The 25,220-nt window shown below is 38.1% G+C and overlaps 1 protein-coding gene across 2 annotated transcripts in view; it reads right to left on the minus strand.

Annotated features, from left to right (window-relative positions):
* Positions 1 to 914: 914 nt before the first annotated feature.
* Positions 915 to 25,220, minus strand: part of EDNRA (endothelin receptor type A) — a 30,439-nt gene continuing 6,133 nt past the window's right edge. For both annotated transcript variants that reach the window (XM_069012843.1, XM_069012841.1), the window contains exons 3-8: positions 16,184 to 16,311; positions 10,551 to 10,749; positions 6,615 to 6,767; positions 4,654 to 4,787; positions 4,167 to 4,275; positions 915 to 2,842 (exon numbers count right to left, since the gene is read on the minus strand). In XM_069012843.1, coding sequence (XP_068868944.1) covers positions 2,702 to 2,842; positions 4,167 to 4,275; positions 4,654 to 4,787; positions 6,615 to 6,767; positions 10,551 to 10,749; positions 16,184 to 16,311 — 864 coding nt within the window. In that variant the 3' untranslated portion in view covers positions 915 to 2,701. The remainder of the gene's footprint in view (positions 2,843 to 4,166; positions 4,276 to 4,653; positions 4,788 to 6,614; positions 6,768 to 10,550; positions 10,750 to 16,183; positions 16,312 to 25,220) is intronic.

Genomic DNA, 25,220 nt, shown 5'->3' on the forward strand with positions numbered 1-25,220 from the left:
CCTTTGTCCTTACAATTGATTTGTGAGTGGGAGCAGCAGCCACCAGTAAAAATACAAGAAAGCAAACGTGCCAAAAAAGAGTATGAGACCTCCCAGGACTTAACTTGTCACTGTTATTTAGACTCTCTCTGTCCTTGCACAGGCTGGAGAAATGGAATGAGGATCACCAATTCATTTTGGCAGGCTCTGATCCCTAAGTAAGCTCACAAAAATAATTCTAAAGGATTCTAAAAAGTACCTCTCACTTCTGTTAGACAATTTACCCTCTTCTTTTCATTAGTTAAAATGTTTTGTATTTTTTAATGCTGCTAAGGTCAGTCAGCATTATGAGGAGTAGGAGGATAGTTTTTCCATCTAAGCTGAATAAGCTGAAGTGGTTTAAAGGATGCTTTGTGTGTGCAGGTTCGTGTATGTCTGCCACATAACAGCCAACTCTTGGGTTGAAAGCAATAGATGTTGGAAATGTCAGTGCCGGAAGGAAAACTTTCAAATTTTCATGATTCTTGGTTTGCATCAGTGCTTGTAAAGCATAAAAGTGACCTATTTCACAGTCTGAAACTTTTGCAGATAGATGGCACTTTTTTGGTAGAAGTTAAGAACCCTAAACTGACCTAGATTGTCTCTATTCCTCACTGTCTTTTGTAGACAGGTAGAAATATTGTCTCTGAGCAATCACATTACTGGTTTGCAGGTGTATGACATTTTTTGGTTCATCTAACTGCCAGCTAAATAACAGAAAAGAGGAATGCACACAAAGCTTTCTCCTGTCTTGAAATAAAGAAGGAGCAATTTTCAAATCCATTATAAATCCATTCCTCATGTCTGTTTTCTGTTTGCCTTTACCATCTCCTCAATGCATTCTGTGAAAGCAGCAGGGAAGGTTTCAGGATGTAAAGAGACTCAGTAACTCAATCTTCTCGAAGGAGAGCATTGTCATTCATTTACTATGATTTCTGATACAGTTTGAGGGTGAAATGTTTTAAGTAAAATTCAGCCAAGTCTCATTCCATACCATGCTCTTAGGCACTACCACAGAGCACTGTCAGAAGACTGTATTTAGGTTTATAACATATGAACATAAATTTATATGTATTTATACACGCATATATGTCACAGAGACAAAAGCACACAAAAAATACGCAAATCAATTTAAAGAACCTTTTTTTTAAATATACTTCATAAGATCTGTGTGAATGTAAACATTGGGGAAACTTGTGCAGCAGAAGTCACTGTAGGCACTAGCATTTTGACCTCTTAAATAAAACTATGCAGGATTACATCTTTCACTGAAAATGAAATGGATGTTTAAAAATTTGTGGGATTTTGATTACTGCTTCTTAGCCTAGCACAAAAGATGCTATAAATTGCCTAACAGATTTGTGCATGAGACATATTATATATGACACCACACTATTGAGTTCCACTATCTAATGAAAGACTACCTATTAAAAATTTTTTTAGGTAAACAGGGAATCTCTTGGATGTAGCCTTAATGGATGGAAATAATAAGGAAATCATCAGTTTACATATATGCAAGCAATAGTTTATATATATTGTTAATAGCATTTGTATGGTTAACAGTGCTGATAACCTACTGAACCCCATTAAAATCTTTGAATGTTGTGTAAGAGAGAGAGCTCTGTAAGGAATAAGGCACAAAATATCCTTCTGCACATCCAGCTGTTATGGACTTCCACATTTCTATGCTCACTCTGACTATAACCTCATGTTCACAATGTGAAAATAAGAGTTGTGCATAGCTGCTCTGACAATAACCATATTCTCAGAATGCTGCGGACAGCTTTAATAATGTTTCACTATGTTCCACTGACCCTCATTTCAACTTAGATTTACTGCAACTACAGACTAAATAGATGAAAAGGTTCATATAGTTCAAGAATTAACATGTCAGGTTAATAAAAACACATTGTAAGGTGCCCATCTGTGAGCATCTTCTATTCTTTTCGCTGATATAGATGATGTTTATTTTGTACAGAACATTAGAATAAATAACACAGTATAGTACTGTATTATTAATACCTCTTTTTTTGGTATTAATCTGTGCTTAAGTGCCAACTGTTGATGCTTTTTAAATGGTCTCTTCCTATATCTGAATACTGAAGTGCTACAAATGTGAACTGCCCAGCTAATGTCCCGATCCATTGTAACATAAGTAAGTAAAATGCTGGTGTGGACTAAAACATTTCCCAACATAAACCTGAAAAACAGCAACAACAACAACATGCAAAACAAACTGGTATGTGGACTATATCCACCACAGAAATAGAACTTAAAAGACAAATGGGGAGAGAGAAAATATAGTCACAGATATCTTCTCAAAAGTTCCAGAGTGATTAATTCTCGGTGACAATCAGGCAAAAAGATTGCATTGTACCGGTCACAGACACTGGACAGTTCCTGCCTGCTTCAGAAGAGCAAAACCACCTGTGTAGTTCAAGCCAGTTTTTGGTGTCATAATCACATCAATATCCTTTTCAGAGGCAGAATTACCATCCAGTGGATCTCAGTTCACAGAACATCACAGTTACACTCACTCCACCTACTCAGTCACCTCTAGAATTAGGTACAATGTGTGCACATGTCTGAATTCGTTATGGAAGAGTCACTGGGATTCCTGTTGTCATAGCTTGGTAGTGACTTTTCCTCTTTCATTCTGAAATGGTGTGAGAGTCCTTAATTTTCAGTTTATGCTGTCTTTATGGCTGCTTCGATCTGTATTGTGATTGTTTAGTTCTTGATTTTTCCACTGAATGCTTGTTCCATTCATGGGCACCGAAGTCACCAGACTCTTAGACTGGGAGCAGCAACAGCAAAGACATGACTGGAAAGAAATAAAAAATAATAAATAAATAAATAAATAAAAAGTTAACACAAATCTCTCAGTTCTGTGCAGACTGCCAGCCATATTTTTCATTCAGAAATGACAGATAATTCTAGCTGAATAGAGTCGTAGCTATACTCAGGGAAATTTTTATCCTAGGACATAAATGGTTGTTGTGATTGAACACCACAAATGCAGCAAATTAGGCCCAGCCTGTGCCTCTTATTGAAGAAAAACTTTCACAGTATGAAAAGGGAAAATTTTTTGACTAAGGTAAATAGATTGAGAACTGACAAAATTCAGTACATGTTGTTAGGTGCTGGGTTGATTGTTTTTTCACCCTCTTTATCACTGTTCAAAAACTTTGGGATCAGCATGCTGCTTAGCATGGAAGAGAAAAGAAGAAAAGTTCCCCAGCCTGTGACTTAGCTCTCTTCTCAAATCTTAGAAGAAGACAAAATTTTTTGGAGAAGGTTCAGTGAACATACTGAGGTGTAACATTTTGCACAGTTAGGAATAGAAGCTGACTTCCTATTTACCATGTGAAAATGCTCCCTTAAAATAGTTTGTAAATCTGAGCAGGCTACAGACAAACAGGTATTCCCTAGTCTAATAATTCTTTACATTTTTTTCAGTAGCTTGTCTTCTGCCTATTATCAGACTTAAAGTTTAGTGGTACAGTCCTGTTATCTTTTGTTTTTCATTGTGGATAAAGCTATTTCAGTCTTCCCTTTCCATTTCATTACTTTCCTTACTCTCATTTTTTTTTTCCCATGTTGCCTTTAATAGGTGGACAGGGACTTGCAGAGGCACATTGTCACAAATAAATTATTTTAGCATTTAAATATGTTTGCATGTGTAGGAACTGGAAAATGCAGGTAGAAGTCATAATGCATATTTAATTGCCAGAGTCAACTCAAGGCGCCTGATTTGGTATCCAAGCCTGAAAATTTTTGTCATTAATGAGATTGTTTAATGCAGGCAGCTTAGTGTCATCAAGAGTGGAAAATTGTTATCAACCAAATTCTTTTTCATGTGCATGTCACATGCAGATAAATAGTATTTACAAGAGCATGTCTATCTCAGTTTACATATACGAGGACTGTGTCAAACTTATTTATTGGTTTAGTATTTCAGATAAAGTGGATAGTTTCACTTTCAGCTTGGTATGTGTGCTATGTGAGCTGCTAGCTGCTAAACCAGACCATTTATAATCTTTCATTCCTTTGCATGGCTCTTCTCCCAGCTGTTAAAAGTAGATAACAGCCAAGTGGTTCAATACAGTTAGTTAACTGGACATAAAATCTTATCAGGAGAAGCTTACCTGGAAACAGTTTTTAAACTTCTTGCTCACAAAATATAGAGCTATGGGGTTTATACAAGAGTTCATGGTTGCCAGGTTGATGCTGATGTAATCCAAGGGCAGCAAGAAACTAGGTAAGAGGAAGAAAAACATTTAAGCAGTTCATATGCTACAGAAGCCTCCGTGTTCCTTGTGGTTACAGCCTCTTCTGTAACACAAACTAATTCTCTCTCACCTAGCTCCCTCAATCTAATCTTGTACCATGCCATGTCTATAATAAGCTGTCTCACAGATGTTCAAAAAATCCAGAGCAAAGTGATTGAAGTGGTGACAGACAACATTTATTGAGAATATGCTACCCCATTAAAACTGAAACTGCTGAAAATGGGTGCAGCTTAAAATTAATAAACACCACAGTTGCATTGCACAGTGACATTCCTCATATAAATTCTAAGCATGCAGCATTATATTTTTTCAGTACAAACTATTGGCATAGAAAATGAAGTACCTGAGCAGTTCACATCTGCTGGGGTCTTTTTCATTGTATACCATTTTCTTCAAAATCCGGCTCAGATGGAGAGGGAACCAGCAAAGAGCAAAAATCACGACTAAACAGAAAACTGTCTTGGCAACTTCTCGGCGCTAGAAAAAATAAGAGATAAGAGTATATACTGAGTGCCTAATTCATACTAGCAGGTGACTGTCATTAGTAATGTTGGCAGCAAAGTCAGTAATATAGATAAATTATGAAAGGATTCCCAAAGTGAAGCTTCCAGGCTACCCAATGTACTACTCTTTTTTATGGGGTTTGTCACGTTCTTGATCCTGGCCATCCTCAACAGAACCTGCTCATCACTGAGGCTGGAGCACGCAGGTCATTGCTAGAATATTGTAGGATTCTCTTTGATATATTGTTATACAGAGAGATACTGCACAGTGTATTGATTTTGCTGTGTGATCCTTACTATGAGATCTTGATGTTCTCATTTTAGAAATGTCGGTATTACAGATTAATCTTGTAATACTTAGGAAATAATTTCAATTTAATGGGTCTTTTATGTGGCTCTAGAGAGTTACAGATGTTTTAGTGGATTTTTGACAATGCATACCAGCAGTGTTTGGTAGGCATGGGTTTGATAAAGAGAAGCATATGAAGGGATAAGGATACCACTGTAATATAACAGTGACAAGCACTTCAAAGCTCTGTCAGTAAAGAACTTGAAGCCAGATGAGTGATTACAGTCTTGTTAGGCTTTGAATATGACTATTAGAGTTTCCTCTTTTTTATAATAGCAACTTTTATCAAAATATGAAAAGAATTGTGAATTAGACATTAATGTGGACAAGGAGATAGGGAATTCGGAATTCGGAATTCGGAATTCGGAAGGAAGGAAGGAAGGAAGGAAGGAAGGAAGGAAGGAAGGAAGGAAGGAAGGAAGGAAGTTAAAAAGGCAAGCATTTGTAAATTGTGGCATAAAGTCATCCTGCAGCAGCCAGTCTGAGAAGCTTGGTGGTCACTGCACTTCAGGATGGGAAAGGGTGGATTCCCCCATCTCCTAGTACATACCATTCTAGTTCTAGTGGGTGGAGTAGCTTGTGTGTGGCCCTAGGACACACTGTGTTGCACTCCCAGGATCTGATGAGGGGAAAAAGTGGAGAATCTGCACAACGGGAGGATTCTCCAGTCGACCCTGATCTGGAATGAACCAGCAGAGGAGAAATCTCTGACAGAACTGACTCTGATGCAGAGAGGACTGCTTTAGGGATTCACATCTGTGAATATGGAAGTTGAAAGAGTGGAATTTGAAGGGCTGATGTTAACACAGGGGAAAAGCTCCAGATTGTTTTTAAAATTTCAGTTAAGCGTTAAACATCAGAGAGAGCTGCCAAACCAGCAAAGTGAGACCTGACGGTTCTGTGAGCGACTTTGTTCTGTGATCATTTGTTTGTTCTGTTCTCCTGTTGCTCTTTTCAAAGCAGCTACAGCAGTGGTACTGCAACAGTGCAATAACCCTGAGAAACAAAATCCACTCTTTTCTAAACTAGGTTATTCTACAATTGCATTTTATATGAAACTACAGTTACATATCAAAGAGCGCCAAAAGGAGGGAGGATCCATGGAGTCATATCTTTATACAGAAAAAGAAACACTTTTTTGGCAAATCTTTGTAGTTTAATTTCAAAGCACTTAGCCAGTAGAGATTTGAGGTTAAAGAGCAGGAGAGCACAACTGTCAAACATAAGAAAGAAAAGGGTTCACTTCCTGAGCACAGTCTTCAATGCCTCCTTATACTATGATTTAGTCTTTTGTTCCAGGTTTAAATGAATGCCTTAACATCATAAATAACCCACATCCTCACTTTCTACTTCTGTAGCTTACTGTATTTAAGTACACTTTGAAATATTTCTCATGTAACCCACAGGGAGAAGAACAATATTTTCACACATTGGTGTTTCTAATATATTTACCTGCTTCAGGTGTTCACTGAGAGCAATTCTCAAGTTGCTGTTTCTTCTGTTCAACATTTCACAAGTCATTAGCGTATAAAAGATGGCAGTACATGCTAGTGGCATGCAGAAATAGAAACCAAACAGCCACCAATCCTTTGCATCTTTGTAAAACTGTAGATAAGGGAAAGAAAAGAGCAGATATGTTCTTATGATTTGATGCAAAATACCACAGAAAGGTCTTGGATAAGCATGACGGTACACTGGTATCTGTCTGTTTGCTTATTGTTGGTCTCTTTTTGACCAACATCAAAATAGGGATTGTGGCAGTGTAAACATTTATTTTACCTTACAGATAGCCTGCTTGTACCTTTGTTACAATCTGCCTTGGGTTGGAATTAATTTTTTTTTGGTAATACTTTCTGAAAATTTATACTCATTCATGAAAACTGGAATACAGTTGCATGAAAAAGACATGCCAAAATGTAGACAGTGTCAGTCTGAGATAACAAATCTTACTAAAAGCCTGTCTCAGGAAATGCCATTTACCTCTACAGCTTCTGTCCTGATTCCAAAAAAGGAAAATTCAAAATGTCTTGTAAGTTTAATCACCTTTTGTTATCAGTGAAAAGGTTGGCAGTTGGTTTGCTTATGCACTGGGCAGATAGGAGCCACTTCATAAGTGTTTGTCTGATATGTGCAAAGCTTAGGGATGGCTTCCAGTGGTACAGTTACTTTTAACCCTTTGACTGCCATTCACACCATTTGCTTTTTGTGACAGGACACTGAGATATTGATAGAATAGCAGTACTTTGCTCTGTGTAATTTAAAGTATTAGCTGTGATGTAAGCAGTGCTGTAAGCATTTATGTATTGTGGGAAATACTACATTTGACCAAACATTTAAAATTGTTCTTCTCTGTAGAGGATAGTGTTTTCAGAGTTCAGAAAATACTGTATCTTGTTTTTTAACTTTTATGCTCAGCCAAAAGTATGCACTGAAATATGGCATTTTAAATACTTCCTGTGTCTAGGTTATTAGTATAAAAGGGATGTGTCACTCTTTCCCCCAGCTTGTTTGTTCCTAGCAGATGTGCTCTTGTAACATCACAGTTCCCACACCAAATGTCAAAATTCTTATGCCTGAGGATTTTATGAATCCTGTTTGAAAAAGTCAAACTTTTGACATCGTGTTTACACTTAAAACCAAACAGCTCTAAACTTTCGAAAGATGAAGAAAAGTTGATACAATTCATATAGTGATGTTTAATAATGTTACTTTAAAAATCTACTTTAGTTACATTAGAAAGTTGATTTACTAAGAAAAAGGTTTTGATTTTTTCCCTCTGCCCCAATACAGCTGCATATAGAATTTTCTAGTTTAGATTATGCTGCCGGTTTCTAGGCCACAATCCCACCTCATTCTGGGACACTGTGTTGTGTTGATTAACTTGTTTCCTCCTCCTCATTAGCCTCTTCCCTGAGGAGGGGCTACAGTCTCCTGCATAGTTGCACTTTCCTTGGGGGCAGAATTTCCCCCACGGGGAGCAGAGCTTTTGCCAGCAGAAAACCGGAAAACAATATGCCTCGTATTTGGGGAGTTTGTACTGAGGGCAAATGTAATTACTGCTCCTTCTGCAGAGAAAAGGATTACAAATACATGGAGACAATTATCTTTTGCATGGCAAATTCCTCCAAGTCAGGCTAGAATCACATTGGCTGGACAGTTCAAAATGTGTACTGCTGAATCCATGCCATGTTTACAAGGAAAACGTTGTGTCCTATCAGTGTTCCAGCTTTCATGAGCACTGCCTGTTGGTCAAGAAAACACACGAAAGGTCTGTGTCACAGCCCTGACCAATACATTACGTCTGGAGGAGGACCTGGCCTCGTGGAGTTATAAAACCTACTCAAAAATGTCTGTAAATGATTAATTGAGGGATCTGAGTTTCACAAAGCTTACATCAAAGCACAAAAATGGGTTGATTGAAGAGAAGTAGACATTCTTTTGTTTTTCTTGAAAGCGCACATGGAACTGGTTTTCTACAGGAAATGTGCATTTTAAACAAATTTCCTAGTGCACTCAGCCTCTTGGGAATCATGGTCTAGCATGAATCTTTTAAATCTTTCAAAGATAGTTTTAAACATGAATAAAGCTTCTATTAAAAACAGAAGTTAATAATAAATCCTTCCTGAAGTTTAGAAATTGTTTATTGTGATGTTTGTGGTAGTAAATACTATAGCTAAGGTTAAAATGGTCTTTCCACTTTAATCTCATGTTTGTACATGCTTGCAACACATTGAAATGCAAAGCTCTCCATTTTGACTGACACATCCAGCATTTACTCTCAGCTTGGACATAATTGCTGGTTTGTTTCCTTAAAAATCAGACTGCTGTGGGACTGGGGAGATTGGCACTTCTGAATTATACTGAGCAAGTAAGAGATACTAAGGAAATGCTAGGAAAACAAACCAAGCTATTCTACTTGGTACATTAAGAACAGAACAATAATCATTAAAGTTAGCATGCCTGTGGAAGACTTGAACTATAGTGTTTTTGAGAAGAGGGAAGAGAAGACTATTCTTTTTCTTAGGGAGAGAGGAAGTGAAGAGTGTCCAGGCAATTTGTGGAGAAAAACAGCCATTAGAGAAGGGAAATTTGCTGCAGTGTGTAATTCATAAATCACAGTCTTCTAACTACAGTATGTACAGTCATATAGACTGTGGAGTTTAGAAATAAAAATATAATAAGCTCTGAGAAATTCCAATCCATCTTTACCTGCATTAATTCTTTCCATTTGGGAATTCCTTTTGTCTTCTCTTTCAATTATCTCTTGCTCTTTCTACCATCCCTACAGTCTGTGTAACCCTACCAAAGTCAGGGACATTGCTCTGAAAAACTAATCCTGGGCACTTTTTATTTTCTAAAATTCCTAGCTCCACTTTACCCTATCCTTCCCAGTTCTAGGCCAAGGCATGCTCTGGTCCAATAAAAGCAGAAGCGCCAGACATTCAAAAATGAGAAACTTACTCTATTATGAAAAAATCTAGTCCAGAAAAAAATACTGAGTTTTCTCAAGACTTAAGACCTTGTGCTATCTGCCTTCTCTGCAACAAATCAGAATATTACTCTTCCTTTTTCATTACTGGATGAATGGTCCCTGGCCTTTCTCTGGATTCACAAATTAAAAAATTAAGGCATTTCCTCATTGTAAGTCCAGGTGGAAAACCACTATGCCCCTATGCAGTAATGTATTGATTCTGTAGTGACCTCTCACCTGAGCTGCTTTGCAGAAGCTGATGTGGGTATTGGCGCCTCTTAATCTGCTGGAGCACAGAGGATGAGGGGTAGGAAACGTGCCAAAGCAGCCTCGTGTGTCTCAGGCACTCCTCTTGTTCTGGAGCTGCTGTAGCTAATGACAGCTAACACTGCACAAGCACCTAGCTGGAGGTGTGTGTCTGTCAGCTTTGTAGTGATGATTTCTTGTAAACTACAGGATTATTTTTTATTTGACTTTAATGCGTGTAGCATGGCCCCACCCTTTTCTTTGTGTGCCAAGAGAGCTCACTACTGCATGGAAAAGGATGACTAATCATGGTAAAGCATGTGTTTTGACATTTACAAGCTCCAAGGTGTTGCACCTTGAAACACAAAACCTTTCAAGGCTCTGGCTACCCTGATACATCTCTTGATTGTACTTTAAGCAGGCCTGAATTGCAGATGTCTGTAGTAAGACTCCTCAGTAGCAAAGAAATGAAAATGCTGTAAATCCCCATTTAATCTCTCTGGCTGAAAGCAGAAACAAGTCACTGTGAACATAAGATCCTCTTTGCACCAATACACATCAGAATACATTTTGCAGTTTAATGCATGAATAAATTCTATTATCATCCAGTATCTTAATTGTCTAACCCATATACTGTGGGTTCCAAAAAGAGGAGACAGGATGTTACTTACCAACATGAAATCGTTTGTAGGTTTGAGCATGCAGGTAACATAACTTGCATCCTTGTATCTGAAAGGTACCACAGCAAAGCCAATTGCTTCTGGGATGGCCAGTATGAAGGACAGAAGCCAGATGGAGAAAATTTCAATAGCAGTGATCATCGGGATTCCAATTCCCTGAACACGGCTCCAGGACGCAACTGCTCTGTACCTGAAAGAGACAGGCATTGTTTCCAGCCCTCAGTTTCCTTCTTAAAAGATCACGGTTCAATGTCATATGGCAAGTAAGATCCTAAAGCTGACATCTGAGACTCACATTACTTGTTTTTTCTGCCTATTCCAAGGCCTCTGCCTGCTGTCAAGTCACCTAGGACATGACAGGGGTGGAGAGCAGAGAGCAGGCTGCTCCTGTTCTGCTTGGCTGTGGGACTGTGTGGAATTCTGCTAGGTGGACTGCACTAATGATTTCTAATTAAAGTAGGCAAGGTTTGTGAGGACAGACTGTATCTTTCACTAGATAACTGATATAACAGAGGGAAAAAAGCTTACAGGCACACAACCATTCTAACAGGTACAAAGCATCCATCTCCTTCAACTGCCTCAGCTGTAGCAGCAGTGATATCCAAAGTGAAGCTATCAGCTTCCAGGCAATGAAAGACTGGGAAAATACTCTTGATGAAGTGAAAATGCATTTGTTCTGTTTACACTGTTCAATGAACTGTGAGGGTCTTTCTACTCTACTGGTCTCTCAGTTTTCAAGGAGCTTGTAGAAATTTATTAGCTTTGAGACCTCAATCTTTCCATCAGCTCTGGTCAGAAGGTTGTAAAATTATTCAGAGAAGACTGATAGGCATAGAATACAGAGTGCAATCCAGTCCATAAATTAAAATTTCAGTAGCAGATGTAACAGTTGTCCTGCAATAACTGCAGTAAACGACTTAGCATTTCCAACAATTTAGTAACAACAGAATCAATGGAAAGAACCAATTTCTTTTTTGATCTTGTAATAATCTGAAATTCATGCTGGAGAGCTCTTTGTCATTAATGATGTAACAGCTTCTGAACTGCTTATTTTACTTCCCTAAAATAATAGCACCTTCCCATTTGGAATTACAGTGCTACAGGTATATATCATGGCATCCACTGATGAAATAGTCTTCTTTAGTTGAGCAGAGAAAAAGTCAAGAAAGTTCATCTGCTTTAAAAAATGTCAGATTAAGAAGTGAAATACTGGATTTTGAATATTTGAGATGGAAGGAATAAAGAGCTTCTGATGGGAAAAACATTTGTTGAGGGCTACAGGACCTAGGCTACAGAGATCAGGAAAATTTAGTTATTAAGAGGTTTCTCAGTCGTCCTTTAACGAATACAGTAATATGGGATTCACACACGAAGTATTTCTTCTGATTTCTTGTATCACACCCCTTTTTTAGTTTGGAAGTGTGCTTATTAACTGGATGGAAGACTTGGGAATTCCATCCCCTGTAGCCTCAGTGTTAGAGGAAGGACGATGCCTGAGTGCAAATCCAGGCTTAAGCCCCTCACAAAAACTTCAGCAAGCATTGTTACCCAACATCACTGGAAGGTGTCAGAGCTTGGTGTGCCATCATTCCTGCAGAAACCAGACTGGAAACCTTTGCCTTGATATCTACAGCAGTGTCATGCACAGCAGAGTCACAAACAGGCTCTCAGGGCATCATTTCTACAGAAATGTGTGTATAAATACTTCAAGCATAATAAAGTAAACTACAACTTGGACTTGCAAATTAAAAATAAAAATGTCTTCTAAAAGCGTCCTTATCTTCAAAAAATGTGCAAAAGGTTTGCTCATGGGGTGAAGGTCTCTGAGATCAGAATTCTGAGACCATCAAAACAAATAAAACTATTCTGAGAGAATTAAGAAAGAAATATCCAGTATCATATCTTCTCACAAATATTCATATTAAAATCTAAAATCAATTTTAAATGATTTGTCACCCTGTCATATTTCATTTTGCCAAATATCAAATTTTGGCTTTCATCACAAAATTGAATATTCATAGAAACTTAACCTTTCACGCAAATGGTCACGTATTTGTGAACTTTGGAAATTTAACAATCAGTGCAAAGTTTACTTTCTACAGACTGGCAATTTTACAGTCATTTCTGTCAGCTGCACAGGGTCCTAACCCCTCCTAGACTGACTGATGCTCTTAGCAAACAGGTGCTTGTACACTGTATATATTTTTCAAGTAGCAAATGTAAAGCTTGTTTCGTGTTACATCTGTAACTATATAAGTGACAACCAATGGGTTGCAAATTGTGAATCCAGCTATTTCCTTTGTTGCATTTTTGTACCTGTTCTTTTGAGTTACATCTGTTTTGCACATGAGAGGATCACTATGCACAGCAGTAAGGATTTGGGTCCTGTATCTATTTTACTGATTTTTTTTTTCCAGTTTACAGTTCAAATAACTCAAATAAGGAATTATTGGCTGAATAATTTTATGAATATTTTCAGCTAAAACATAGGAAGTTCAGTAATTGGATCAGAATTTGGTGAATGCCTATTAACCTGAAATTACTTGGTCTCTTTACTCACTGCTGTAAGAGTGGTTTGAAAAACAGTGGTAGTAATAATAATTTTAGTAGTAATAATTTTTCAAGTGGGTGTTCTGTGAGTTATGTAATATAGAAGGTCTTTGTCTAGCCACAAACCTCCCATAATTAAGAGTGAGAAAGTACTGCAGGGTTTATTTCCCTCATACTTGGAAAACACAGGATGTCTGCCAGGGAGCTGATATAAAATACATACATAATGCATTGCATTTAATTCCTCACTCTAAAATATGTGTGAGATTTGTCTAACTTTCCTTTTTTTCAGTTTATTTCCCTCTTGTCTCCAATCTTGTCTAAACTATTCACTTTTTTTTCCAGGTCACTTCCTGTTCTCTGTTTAATGGTGTGGCTCCTCTTCTCTCTCCCCTTTTCCTTATTCACTGCTCATGTATGTGCTGGCAACTTGTATACATACATACGATTAACTATTTTGCACTCTTACCTAGCTATAACATGCTTAAAGCATTTATTTCAGAAGGACATCTTGTCTGGATCTGAAAACATCAGTAGGTGCTTTTGTTTTCCTATTCCTTTTAGCTGCATTGGAAAATTAGACATTCAAATGGCCCCATAATATAACATGTTTCTGTTGTGCAAGTATCATCAGCCCTTTGTAAGAGTGAAAAGCAGTGCAGGAAACATAAGAGACAAGATCAAGCACATAAGAAGCAATCACTCTCAAGATGAGTGCCAGGATAGTTTCTAACTGTTCCTGCTGTTGATGATACTGAACTGTTCTGCTTTGTTAATAGAGACCACAGCTGTTCTTCATTTTATGCAAATGTCTTAATACAATGAAGCTCTTAGGGTTTTATTTTAGTGGCAAAATCTCAACTTGTCTCATAAACTTACTGGAAGTTGGTCCACATAAAAATATCTACCTTAGAATTAGTGTTCTATGCATTATGCTATGCAGAGGGGTCAAGAAGAGGGTGTGTACACATTAAATGAGATCCATATCTTCACTTTTCTTCTTCAACTCTTTTCTCAATCAAGATCATTATGGCCAAGACATAAGCAAGAGTAAAAACTCAGGCAGGGAAATATCTTTCCTCTTAGTCACACTCAGGGACTGTTTTGCAAAAGAGTCACACTATCGTCACCATCATGACCTAGAGTTTAAAAATGCCTGAGGGGCATCTGAGGCAAATGTGAGCTTCCTCGGAAGGGTGAATGGCTGGCTTTCTGTCAGCCTCTTAAAACCCTCTCCACATGTGAGTGGCCATTGTTCTCCTTGGGCACGCACAGTTAAACCTTAGTACACTGTCAGGGCAAGTCACTCGGGGGCAGTAGTAATGAGGGGAGTTTCACAACAGAATGTAGTTAGCACAAGGAACCATCCTGATAGCAAAAAAAAAAAAAAAATCCTGCTCTAAATTAAGGCTGTAGTCTGCAACAGGGACAGAGAGTCAACAATGACCAAAACTATGGGTAAAGCTTCTGGGTTCACTGTAACAATTGACTCCCTCTTTTTCTGTGTCATAGAATGCAATATATAGACACCCAAAATAGTCATAAACAAGATAGTTTTCAGGAGCTTTTTTAAGCAAGATTTAACTCGCCTATAGACCAGAAACAGTCCAGCTGTGACAGCACACTATTTCATATTTACTCATTTTCCATTCTAAAAAGCAACCATTAGCTGATGTGGAATTTTGTATTAATGTGAAAATGCAGCTTCCAGTGCCCATCCTGGAGCTTTCATGGTGATTGAACCTAGATTCAGTTCTTTTTAGCCAATATCAGAATCTGGCTCTATACATCTGTTTTCTAACACCCATCCTCTGCAGCCACTTACTAAAGTAGCACCAGATGATGAAGAATATGTCCTCAGCAAAGTGTCTAAGCTAGGGGAGGAAATTAAATAGTCTGAGTCTGATCCCATACAAGATTTTATACTCAAATGGAAACAACATTTGGTTGTTGTGAGGATTAGCAAATCAGTCCTTGTAAAAATATGTATGCATCTACAAAAAGGTAGCTTCAGCCGAGTTACTTCCAATTTATAAAAATGTGTATAACAGTGGAACTTCATCTAGTGAAACTGCGGTTGTCAGGAGTTGTCTAACAAACTGTCTGTTTCATGTGCTTGATCTATGATTTATTCCTTAGAGTGGTCCATGGGATTTTATTTAATGGTGGGCAGATATTGTTTGAGAAATTGAATTCTTTTTGTAGTTCTCAGACTCAAAACATGGAAGTAGAACAGTTGCCTGTATTACATTTTTTTGTTTATTTCTGGCATTGGCTAATGAGGTAAGGAACTAATGCAGTAAGGAACTGTATTTCAGGTATGGATACTACTAAGTGACTTATCCACTGCAAAGCTTGTACATTAACTTCTTCTGTAAAGCCAAATCAAGATTAATTTTAAAGCTTCTTTGCATCCCTGTACTAATACACATAGTGCATTTTATTAAGCAGTATTTTCTGTATATCAGAGGTACTCATATTTTGGGGTAGAACATGATCAACTCAAGACATAAAACCAACTTTTACAGAATTCAAGTGTTCATCTGCTATTGCATTTTATGTATGAAGAAAAAATAGCAGAGGCATTAATTTTCAAACTATCAAAGCAAGTTTCCAGCTTCCAATGTTTTTCAGTAGAGCTCTGTTAGTTTTAAAAGTTATCAAAATAAACCCTTGTTTATTGTCCATAGGCAGTGAGTTAAAAAACAAATTTTTAAGGCTAAATATTATGATCTTGTACAAATACAAAACAAACACGAGTTCGTATGAAAGAAGGAAGTTTGAATACTGACTCAAATCCCAATAAATTTTTGTCTGGTAAAGGAAGTTGAAATAATGCTTTACTAGAGCTTTTAAATACCTTGAAAAAAATATGTAAAGTTCATTAGTCCAAGGACTTAATATTATACTTTGACCCACAAATGTGGTGCTTGGTGATAGCCAGAATATAAAAGACCAGAATTTAATTATATCTATATTGTAATCTGCCTGTTAAGAAGACCATGCTGAGTGCTCACAGATTTAGGAAAACTGCACGTGCAAGAACAATGTCAAGAGACTAAAACATACTGTACCTGTCCACACTAAGGGCACACAGGTTAAGGACTGTGATTCCCACCGATGCCTTCTGGATGAAGGGAAGGAATTTGCAAAGAAACTGTCCAAATTCTGTGTTTCCAAAAGGCCACTTCTGAGCAAGGAGCTAAAGAGAAGATACAAAATAATCAGAATATTCAAACAGTAACCTAGCAAGTACATCACAATGTCTTAGACACAGCCATTGTAACCTTGAATTCTCCATACCTAAAGTGTGTGCTTAACACTATGTGACTCAGGGAAGTAACTGCTACCATGGAAGCACAGAAGTTGAAAGTTTACACTTAAATGTTGACCATGTGCTGTTGCAATAGTAATTTGCATTGTTAAGAGTTTTATTTTTTAATTACTGTGAATCTGCCAGCAGTACTGAATAATGACAATCTAACTCAAGCCTGTCATAAATGGTTGCAATTGCCATGTCCCAGAACCAGGCAGTCAAAACATAACTCAGGGTTCACAATGAAATACCTCAGAGCCAAGTTCTGATGCTGCACGCAAGTAGATTCCTGTCATCGTAAATGTACCATTGGGTAACTCATGGCAATATTCAGTGCCAGACTCTGAGGAGTGTGAAGAAAACACTGTGCATACATAATTTGTTCCATATTACATTTTAAAGGACAAGCATGCAAACGTGGGCTGTGCTTCAAGGCAGCAGAAAGGCATGCATTGGAAAGATGTGAGTGACTGAGGTTTTGAGTAGCATTTCCAAGGAGGCATTTCCATAACAAATATTAGTACAGTGATTCATGTGCACAGTTGTGAAGAATTAGCATATAAATAGTAATATTTCTAGCTATACTGTTAAAGCTTTGTCTTTGAACTGAGCTTTGATAGCAAGTATACATACAAAATGCAGGACACAATATTATTCAGGATACGCAAATCTACAACTGGCTGCTGAGTCACAGATCTCCCTTTACTTGGGCTGACAGTAAAAGGATAGATTATATTCAATGTAAGCAAGTGTAATAAATGAAAAATTATTGATTCCATACAAAGTACTGAGCCCTAATTAGCTATTTTAACTCAAGTAAGGGATATTTCAGCCATCATGGACAGTTCTGTTGAAAAACAAAGTCACTAAACCTTCTCACTCTTGCACTACCATTTTGTTCATCTTCTTCTCTAAGTCTCTGCTGCTGAGACTTTCTCAGAGGTAGGATGTTCATGTTTTGAGAGCTACCTTTGCAACCACAAGGACTAGAAATATTTTTCAGTTGAAGCTTAGGTCCTGGAACACACTTAACTGGTAAAAGTGGGTATATTCTAGCTGTAGAATTAGAAAAACAAATTCTGATTGTATCTCAGGACTGCAGTATTCAAAGTAAACATTTAAATTAGTGTTAAAATGAAGCATGCTAATAACCACTACCTTTAGCAATACAAGTATTAACTGTGGGAAGTTCAAATTCACATCTGTCTTTATCTCAATTAAGGTAGCTGTTGCCTTTCTGGTTTTTCATAGCATGAGTTTTTCAGAGAACTTTGCTGTAGATTATGGACATTTATCACAAAATTCTAAATGAGTAGGAATTCATCATCTCCTCATAGTCCTGCTGGGGATTTTTTGCACCCCCTCTGTTTTATAGCCACTCATCACAATGCTGAATTACTTGTCATTTTGTCCCCCAAATGATACCTCAAAAATGCTGAAAGCAGCTACACACTCCACATTGCCTGTGTCTCTCTAGGACTATATTAATATTGTCATTTGATTACTTGTATTTTAGGACAGATTTTAGCAACTCACAGCTTTCAGCCAGCTGGGTGCTAAAATTATGGGTCCAACTTATGTGTGCAAGTACCTTTGCTATGGTATCCCAGTTTAGGGCAGCCACATTTGATGAAGGCAAATCCCCCTTTTGCCAGAAGGCTAGGGATTGGATCGCTTGGATTGGTGATTTAACTGTAGCCAGTACCTTCAGTAGCAAAGGTGATAAGTTTGTATCTGCAAGCTCTTGATTAACTCCTCTGATTTTATCTGTATTTATAGACTGAATGAAATACATTGAAATTCTCCAGCAGAATTGTTTTCCAGATAGGTTTGCAATAGTGTAACAAATGTTTGCAGAACATCTTTCTACCTTTTGCCTAGAACTCTCATATGAGGTTTTAATTTTTATCAGAAAAAAAAGTGTTGAAAAAAGAAGGGATGATCAGAACCCATAGTAATTCAACCATGTGTGGTCACGTGGAATTTCAGCTCCAAACTCTTGGCTGGGTTTGGGTAAAATCAGAGTTGTTCTCAGTCTGGGAAGGCTAAATTATAAATGGCACTGCCAGGGAAAAGCAGCTCTAGCAGGCTTCTGTCAATCCCCTGTGCCAACCAGAGCCCCAAAACCCATTTATCATTACAGATCACACTTTAAAAGGCAACTGAAAGCCACCTATTCATTTCAGTGCCCTGACTGTGGCTGTAGCTACACCCAGCAACAGAAACGAACGAGCACTTTGTAGTGACTGTGAAACTCTGTTACTACAAGGCAAATATTAGCTTCAAAAAGAAAAGTGTTGTACTTGAAAAAGGTTCACTAACTCATTACTCCTCACGAGGAAGCTTTATCATGCTTCCAGCATGTACGCTTCAACCTCACACCCCAGGAAGCTCTCCTTTTTTGAGATTAAAAGTATTTTATTCCTTTTGTTTCTTACACTTTCCACTAATTGAAGTAATATGAGTACCAAATCATTAGACATTCTTTTCAAGTGAGTTTTAATCAAAATCCTTGGGACCAGAATTAAGGTTTTTTGATTTCAAGATTCACTTTGCAATCATTTCTGTGGGTGTACTCCATTATCACTCCACATCAGCCATGCATTCATTACTTCCCCTTGGATCAGGTGCCATGTTTTCTCTTCTGTAGATATTTTTAGTCAGCAAATCTTATCCTGTCTTTTTTTTTAGTAATTTTTGCATCAAAACAAGTCCATTTCCCTCTGTTCTGCCCTAGTGTGGCATGGAAATTTCAGAGGGAAATAACACATTTATTTTGTATTTAAAAATGAGCCCAGGAGTTTAATTTAATTAATCCTGATTTACTTAGGTACAATACAAGAATTGGAACTACTGGCTTTGCTCTCTGAGTGCCTTTGCATATTTTAATATCCAAACAAAATTATTATAAAATTCTAGCAAATTGCACTTTCTCTCAAGGCTCTAGGATAGAAGAAATCAGACTGATTACTCCTACTTGTGTCCCAGTGCTCCAGTGAGCTGTTGAAGTGGATTGTGCTTTTGCAAACCCACTTACAAAACCTCTGAGGTTTCAAAATAAGACGTGGCAAAAGTAACACAGTTTTCCCCTTGTGCTGTTTGCAACTTGGGAATATTTCATACTGTGGTGCAATTCCTGAGAAAAGAGTGTAGTCAACATGTCCTTTTGCGCTGAAATCAGAAATCAAGATTGGTCTTTAAAAACTCCACAAAGTGACCAGACAACCACAGCTTCCTTGAGCATCCTCCCTTCTGTGCTGCTTTATATGGCCTCTCTGCCCTGAGCTGCAGCTGGAGACAAACAAGACATCAGCACTGAGAACATTCCTTTGCAGTGATTTTTAAATGTCACTTCGTTGATTTTATTCTGCTGCTGCTGCTATTTTCTAACCCCCCTCAGTATGGTAGCTGATGTACAAAACATCAAGTCCCACTGTGCATCCCAGGCAATTTATATATAGTCTGGAAGAGAGAATGTTGTAACCCTACCACATGAGTGTTTGCCAGGGTATGCTCGTGTGCACCCACAGTGTTTATCTCGTGCCAGGCTGATACTGTGTGTTTGCAGGCAGATGATGGCCCTGGAGCTCAGCCCAGAAGAGATGGACTTGGTTGGGCGCTGGATATGAACTGGCTCTGAGCTGCTCTATTAAAACTCCTTTGGCTCATCGAGTGCATGTCAGGAGGTCCCCTCTCTCTGCCATGTGGCATTGAGGATGGAAGAAAAAGCTTCATACCTGCCCTTTCCTGCTCTGATCTCATTCTAGTGCTCTAGAGACTTCTCTTCCTATATCCACTTGGGACCATTGTTGGACACTCAAGGTCTGCTTCCCAGAAACTGAACTATGTTCCATACACATAGTGCTTGCCCCTCATGCTGCCCTCATACAGGATACTCTCCTGGGTTTCATGGCATTTAAATGTTCCATGATACTCCTGGAACAACTCTGGCACAACCCTGGAAGTCAGCTTCTATTCCATCATCAGGAACAATAGAAATACTTCCTTTGTTCTGTGACTTAAGTTACACTTGTGCAGTAATGGCAGAAGGGACCAAGCCAGCAGATTTCATCCGAATAGATAAGATCCAGTTGTACAAGTGACCATCATCTCCTAACAGGGGAGCAGGAGTTACAAAACCAGTGTAGTCTGGGATGATTTTCTTTCCTTGCCACATGGCCCAGAATGAAAGACAAGAGAAAGTCTTCTGGTTTTGTTAGAGCAGCACATTTGTTTTTGCTGGGGTTTATATATATATATATATATATTTTTTTTTTTTTTAAGGCTAGCTTCCTCTAGAAGATACTGAGCTGTCTTGATAAAGCTCTGTCTTAAGTTGTGTTCTACAATTATATATGCCCTTGTCTGCTTCAAGGCATGGGCCAGACATGTACCTGGTGATTTGGGTGGAATCCAGGTGATATCTGTCTGAGCACAGAAGTGTCTAAATTCTATACCACTGAGTTGAGTGCATTAAGTGACAAAAGATGATGATTCTGACTGAATCAGTCTCACCTACCTCTGATCTGTAAGACTGCTTAGTTAGGAATAAGGATGTATTGAGTCTTCTGCAGTGTTTTTTTGGTTGTGGTGACTCAAACAGGACCCTTCTGTCCTCATGAAGTGCCACCAGATAAGAATCCACTGCATGTTTTCAAGCCTTTCCCTTCTTCTTGCAACCCATATATCCAGGAGAGATTTGCATTGCTGGACAAAGCTCATCCATTTCTTGCTTCACAACTCAGCTGTGCTCCACCACTTTGCAGGAAAGAGGGAGAGCTGTAAGGGTGGAGAGGGAACACAGCCTGTCTCTAAATATTCCTTCCCACTGCTGAAGTGAAAAACCTCAGATTTTGAAAGGAACGGTGACTAGAGGAAAGGAAAGAGTAGAGGAAAACAAAGAATGAGGGTAGCCTTTATAATGCAGGGCATAAGACCAGTATATTATGGTGAGATGATAGTTCAAGCTTCTGCCAGCTTTGGGATCATTTGTTTATTTCCTTACACTTAGGTTTACAACCCTGGCACAGTAGAGAAAACACGGAGTATCTCTTCAACTTTTTTTTGCAGGAAATACATTCCTGATTTTGCTATGACCAAGAACTGCCTATTTTGCACTTTGGGTGGATAAAAGACTGACTGGTTTTCTTCCTGGAAGGAAGAAAGGTTGTATGGGAATGCATGAGAACCATCAAAGGCATTTTTTACTCTGAATTGCCCTACCAAAGCCTTTTCTGCTATTTTGCTCATCTTAGCCCGGCTGAGTAAAGGTGAAGGTAGCAGAGGGTCTCATGCCATTCACTGAATGTTTTTCTCCTGCTTAGGCAGCTGTGAAAGAGAATGTATAGTTTTTACATAAGGGAAAATAGATTCTACTTCAAGAGATCCTGAAAAGTAAGGAAACAAATGCCCTGGTTTTGCAGCAGAACATTCTGTCTCAACTAACTGGAAAAACATCCTACATGTTAGGTTCTTGTTAAAATGCTTATATTTATTACAAAAATCTGCTTAGCAGTAAGGCATTCCTAATGACTCTAGGCATCTCCCCTGTGGTATTTTTGCTGTTTACAAAGCAGGATTACTTTCCACGGTGTTGGATATCTTCCCATCCTTCTAGGTAAACTGTTTCTCAAGCTAGGCTTCCCTTCTTCAGGGAAATGAGCTGCAAGGTGTGCTTATGTGCATGGTGATTTGCTGAAAGGAATTTTTTTCAATCCCTGGGCATAATATTGCCTTTGTTATTCTTCCAGCTGTGTTTTCTTTTGTGTGTTGCTAAAAAGAGTGACAGGATTTCTAAGAAGTTACTGCAGAACTGGTAAACCCTGGATATGCACAATCAAAACAATTCCTTGTTATCTGTAGAGTTCAGATGGTTGAGAAATAAAGACAGCAAACATACTAAAATATTCTCTTAAGCCTAGAATCTCTAAGTACTGTATACTGTTTAAAATCCACAGAGCAATGAGGCAGGCATGAGATGAGGAGCTGAAGGTGAGGGAGGAGCTGTGCATTGATAAGAACATACGTCCCACCCCCAAAACACAGCCATGAGTTAAAGGCAGAGTGCATCTTGAACTAAGACCTAGAATATAAAATCTCTTCCTTAACTGCTGCCCTGGTATGCACATTAAACACACTGTGCTAGGAAACTGCAGCTTGTAAATAGAACAGATTCCTGATGGATTTCTGTTCCCTGCTCCATTTTGGGAAGCTTCTGCCTTCAGGACTCAGTGATCAATTCCTGTGCTACCTCTGGATTTCTGCTATGTTTGGTCACTACACAGAGACATACACCCAAATAATAGGTCCTGCTTGGAGCAGGTTCTATGGATTTCTGCATCACACTGGGCTGCCCATTCATTGCTTCTTTGAAACCCTGATAAGAATTCAATGAAAGCCAGAATGCAGTTGTTGAGGCCTCAGAATTTCCTACTTATGTTGGTACTTCATTGAGAAATACACACTGTACATATGAAAAATTCTGCTTTTAAAGAAAGGTTTCTTTTCTAAGTGCCCTTAACTTTTTGTGTGCTCTTGGCTTGGCTTGGCTTTATATTTCTTTGTCACAAAAACTATAACTGCTACAGATGCCACTTGCTCTATCAGCTACAAGATCAGTGTCAATGTGGTTGATTATCATTCCTGTGTAGCTATAATATTAATCCTGTTGCTGAAGGTGTTCAGATATGCCAAATAATTTTTGAAACTGAAGGGATTGCTCTGACACTTATGCACGTGCTCTGATGTTAAAAAATGTCCATGACTAGAAATGCCTTAGCTGAGTCTTCCTTTACGGAAGACAAAATGGATGAACATGTTTGCTTGCTGTTAGCTACTTTCCATGTTTAGATTTTTAATGTTCTAGGTGGACTACTCAGATTTAGATGCTGTTGCAACTAAAGTAAGAATGAATACCAATTAACTAACCAAAAAGCCCTGTTTTACTCAAGGAAACATCTTGAGCTGTCTGAGCAGTGAACACTTACTTTTTTTCCTGGATAGATGTCTTCCACTTTATACCAGTAAAATAATTAGGAAAATGTTATTAAAGAAACAGGTAAAAAGCTGCCTAATTTGCTTAATCTACTTTATAAACTAATGGTTTAAGGAGTTAAGCATACTCTGATCTAAGGCAATGTAGTTTATGTCAGTCTTATGTCGGCCAGTTCCCAAGAAATAGAACTCATTTATATGTTCTTCTCTAAAGTGCATGAAACTGGAAGCAGAGACAGCTTGGGACTTCCCAGTAACAGTTAAATTTTGCCATTCTAAGGGTGAGAGCCTTGGTCTAGAGTGCTCCAAAGCTCCACAAGCTCAGGAAAGATCAGTGGACAGCAATGTCTGTGGTTGAGTACCTGTTGTTCCTGTTGCTCTGCTAAACTTTAGCCATGAGAGCAGCAGCAGGAACAGCCATGAGGGTTTGCCAGAGCTCAGAGCAGCCAAGGCAGCAGTGGTACTATGGATATTCTGCTGCTGCCTTTGTACAGCCTTAGGAAACAGTGTAGTGCCTTTATGGAAAGCAGCCCTCTAAAGAAGTTTTCTTGCATTGCATCTGAATGTATCTGCTAAGAAATGCACACGGTGGTGATGAGTAGTGCAGGTGATCAGCAGCTTTCAGTTACGTGCTAATACCACCTGATACAAGAAGAGGAACCTGTCTCTTCTTCCGTGCCTTAACCCTACCTCTACAGCAGCATAAAATTTAAAACTTTTATTTTCTGGTCTTCTTTCCCCTGCAGAGAAATAATTCTTACTGATTCTTACGGGGCTTTAGGCTTTGACATCTTGAATGGCTGAGATGGGTATATTTTGGGAAAAGAGGGAACTATTTGGGTGCTGGTGGTATAAAAATGTGATTGAAAATTAAATTGCCCCAGTTTGGTCTATTAAGGTTGGATTTATAACTGTCACCCTTCCTGTAAAACTCAATTTATTAAGATTTTTTAATAGTGATTTGATACTTCAAGTGGATATATGGTGGTAATTAAATGTAATGGAGCTTTAATACATCCAGAATATCTTCAAAGGACAGTGAATATTACACACATCTCAATCCACTTAACAATAAGGGGAACCCACTATATAATTACAGTAACTGGAGAAAGTAATGGGTGAGTTTTTGAGCCTACTGTACCACAAGGAAAGGTTAAAAATGTCAAACACCTGTGACCACATCTTTAGTTGACATAAATTACATAATTACTTATTTTCCAGCATCATATCTTTGTTAATTGTGTAAACGCATAACAGAATGAAGAAGTAAATTCTTCTGGGATCTTCCACTGCCAGTTACTATAATTTTATAGCTGTGTCTTTCTAAGGATTTGTAAAATGGATTTGAGTATCAGCAGCATTATCTACTTCTCTTTTGAAAGTAGTTTTTAAATAGTTAAGGCTACATTATGTTTCAGGAAGGTGGTTATAACTATTTCTGATACTCAGTTATAATTACACAGTATTGCACATTTTGTCCTATACAATGTAGCCATCTTAACACTGTACTGTTTGTTATTTTAATATGCAGCTGAATTCTTGTTTACTCTAATTCTGTCTTCTGACATGTTTTGTCCTAAAAATGAAGATCTGACCAAAAAGGTATTAAGTGTTTGACACCACTTGTTATAGAGGATACTAATATATGGTTCAACATGAGGCTGACTCTGAAACTAAAAGAATCTTTTAAAATAAAGTTCAGAAGTGTAAAAATTACTTTAAAACAAAAAGAAAAACACTTGAATTGTTTTTCCTTAAAAGCTTATCACTTCCATTATCCAATCGTGATATTTCCAGTGGCC

The sequence above is a fragment of the Aphelocoma coerulescens genome, chromosome 4, assembly GCF_041296385.1.
Source record: "Aphelocoma coerulescens isolate FSJ_1873_10779 chromosome 4, UR_Acoe_1.0, whole genome shotgun sequence".
Classification (NCBI taxonomy): domain Eukaryota; kingdom Metazoa; phylum Chordata; class Aves; order Passeriformes; family Corvidae; genus Aphelocoma; species Aphelocoma coerulescens.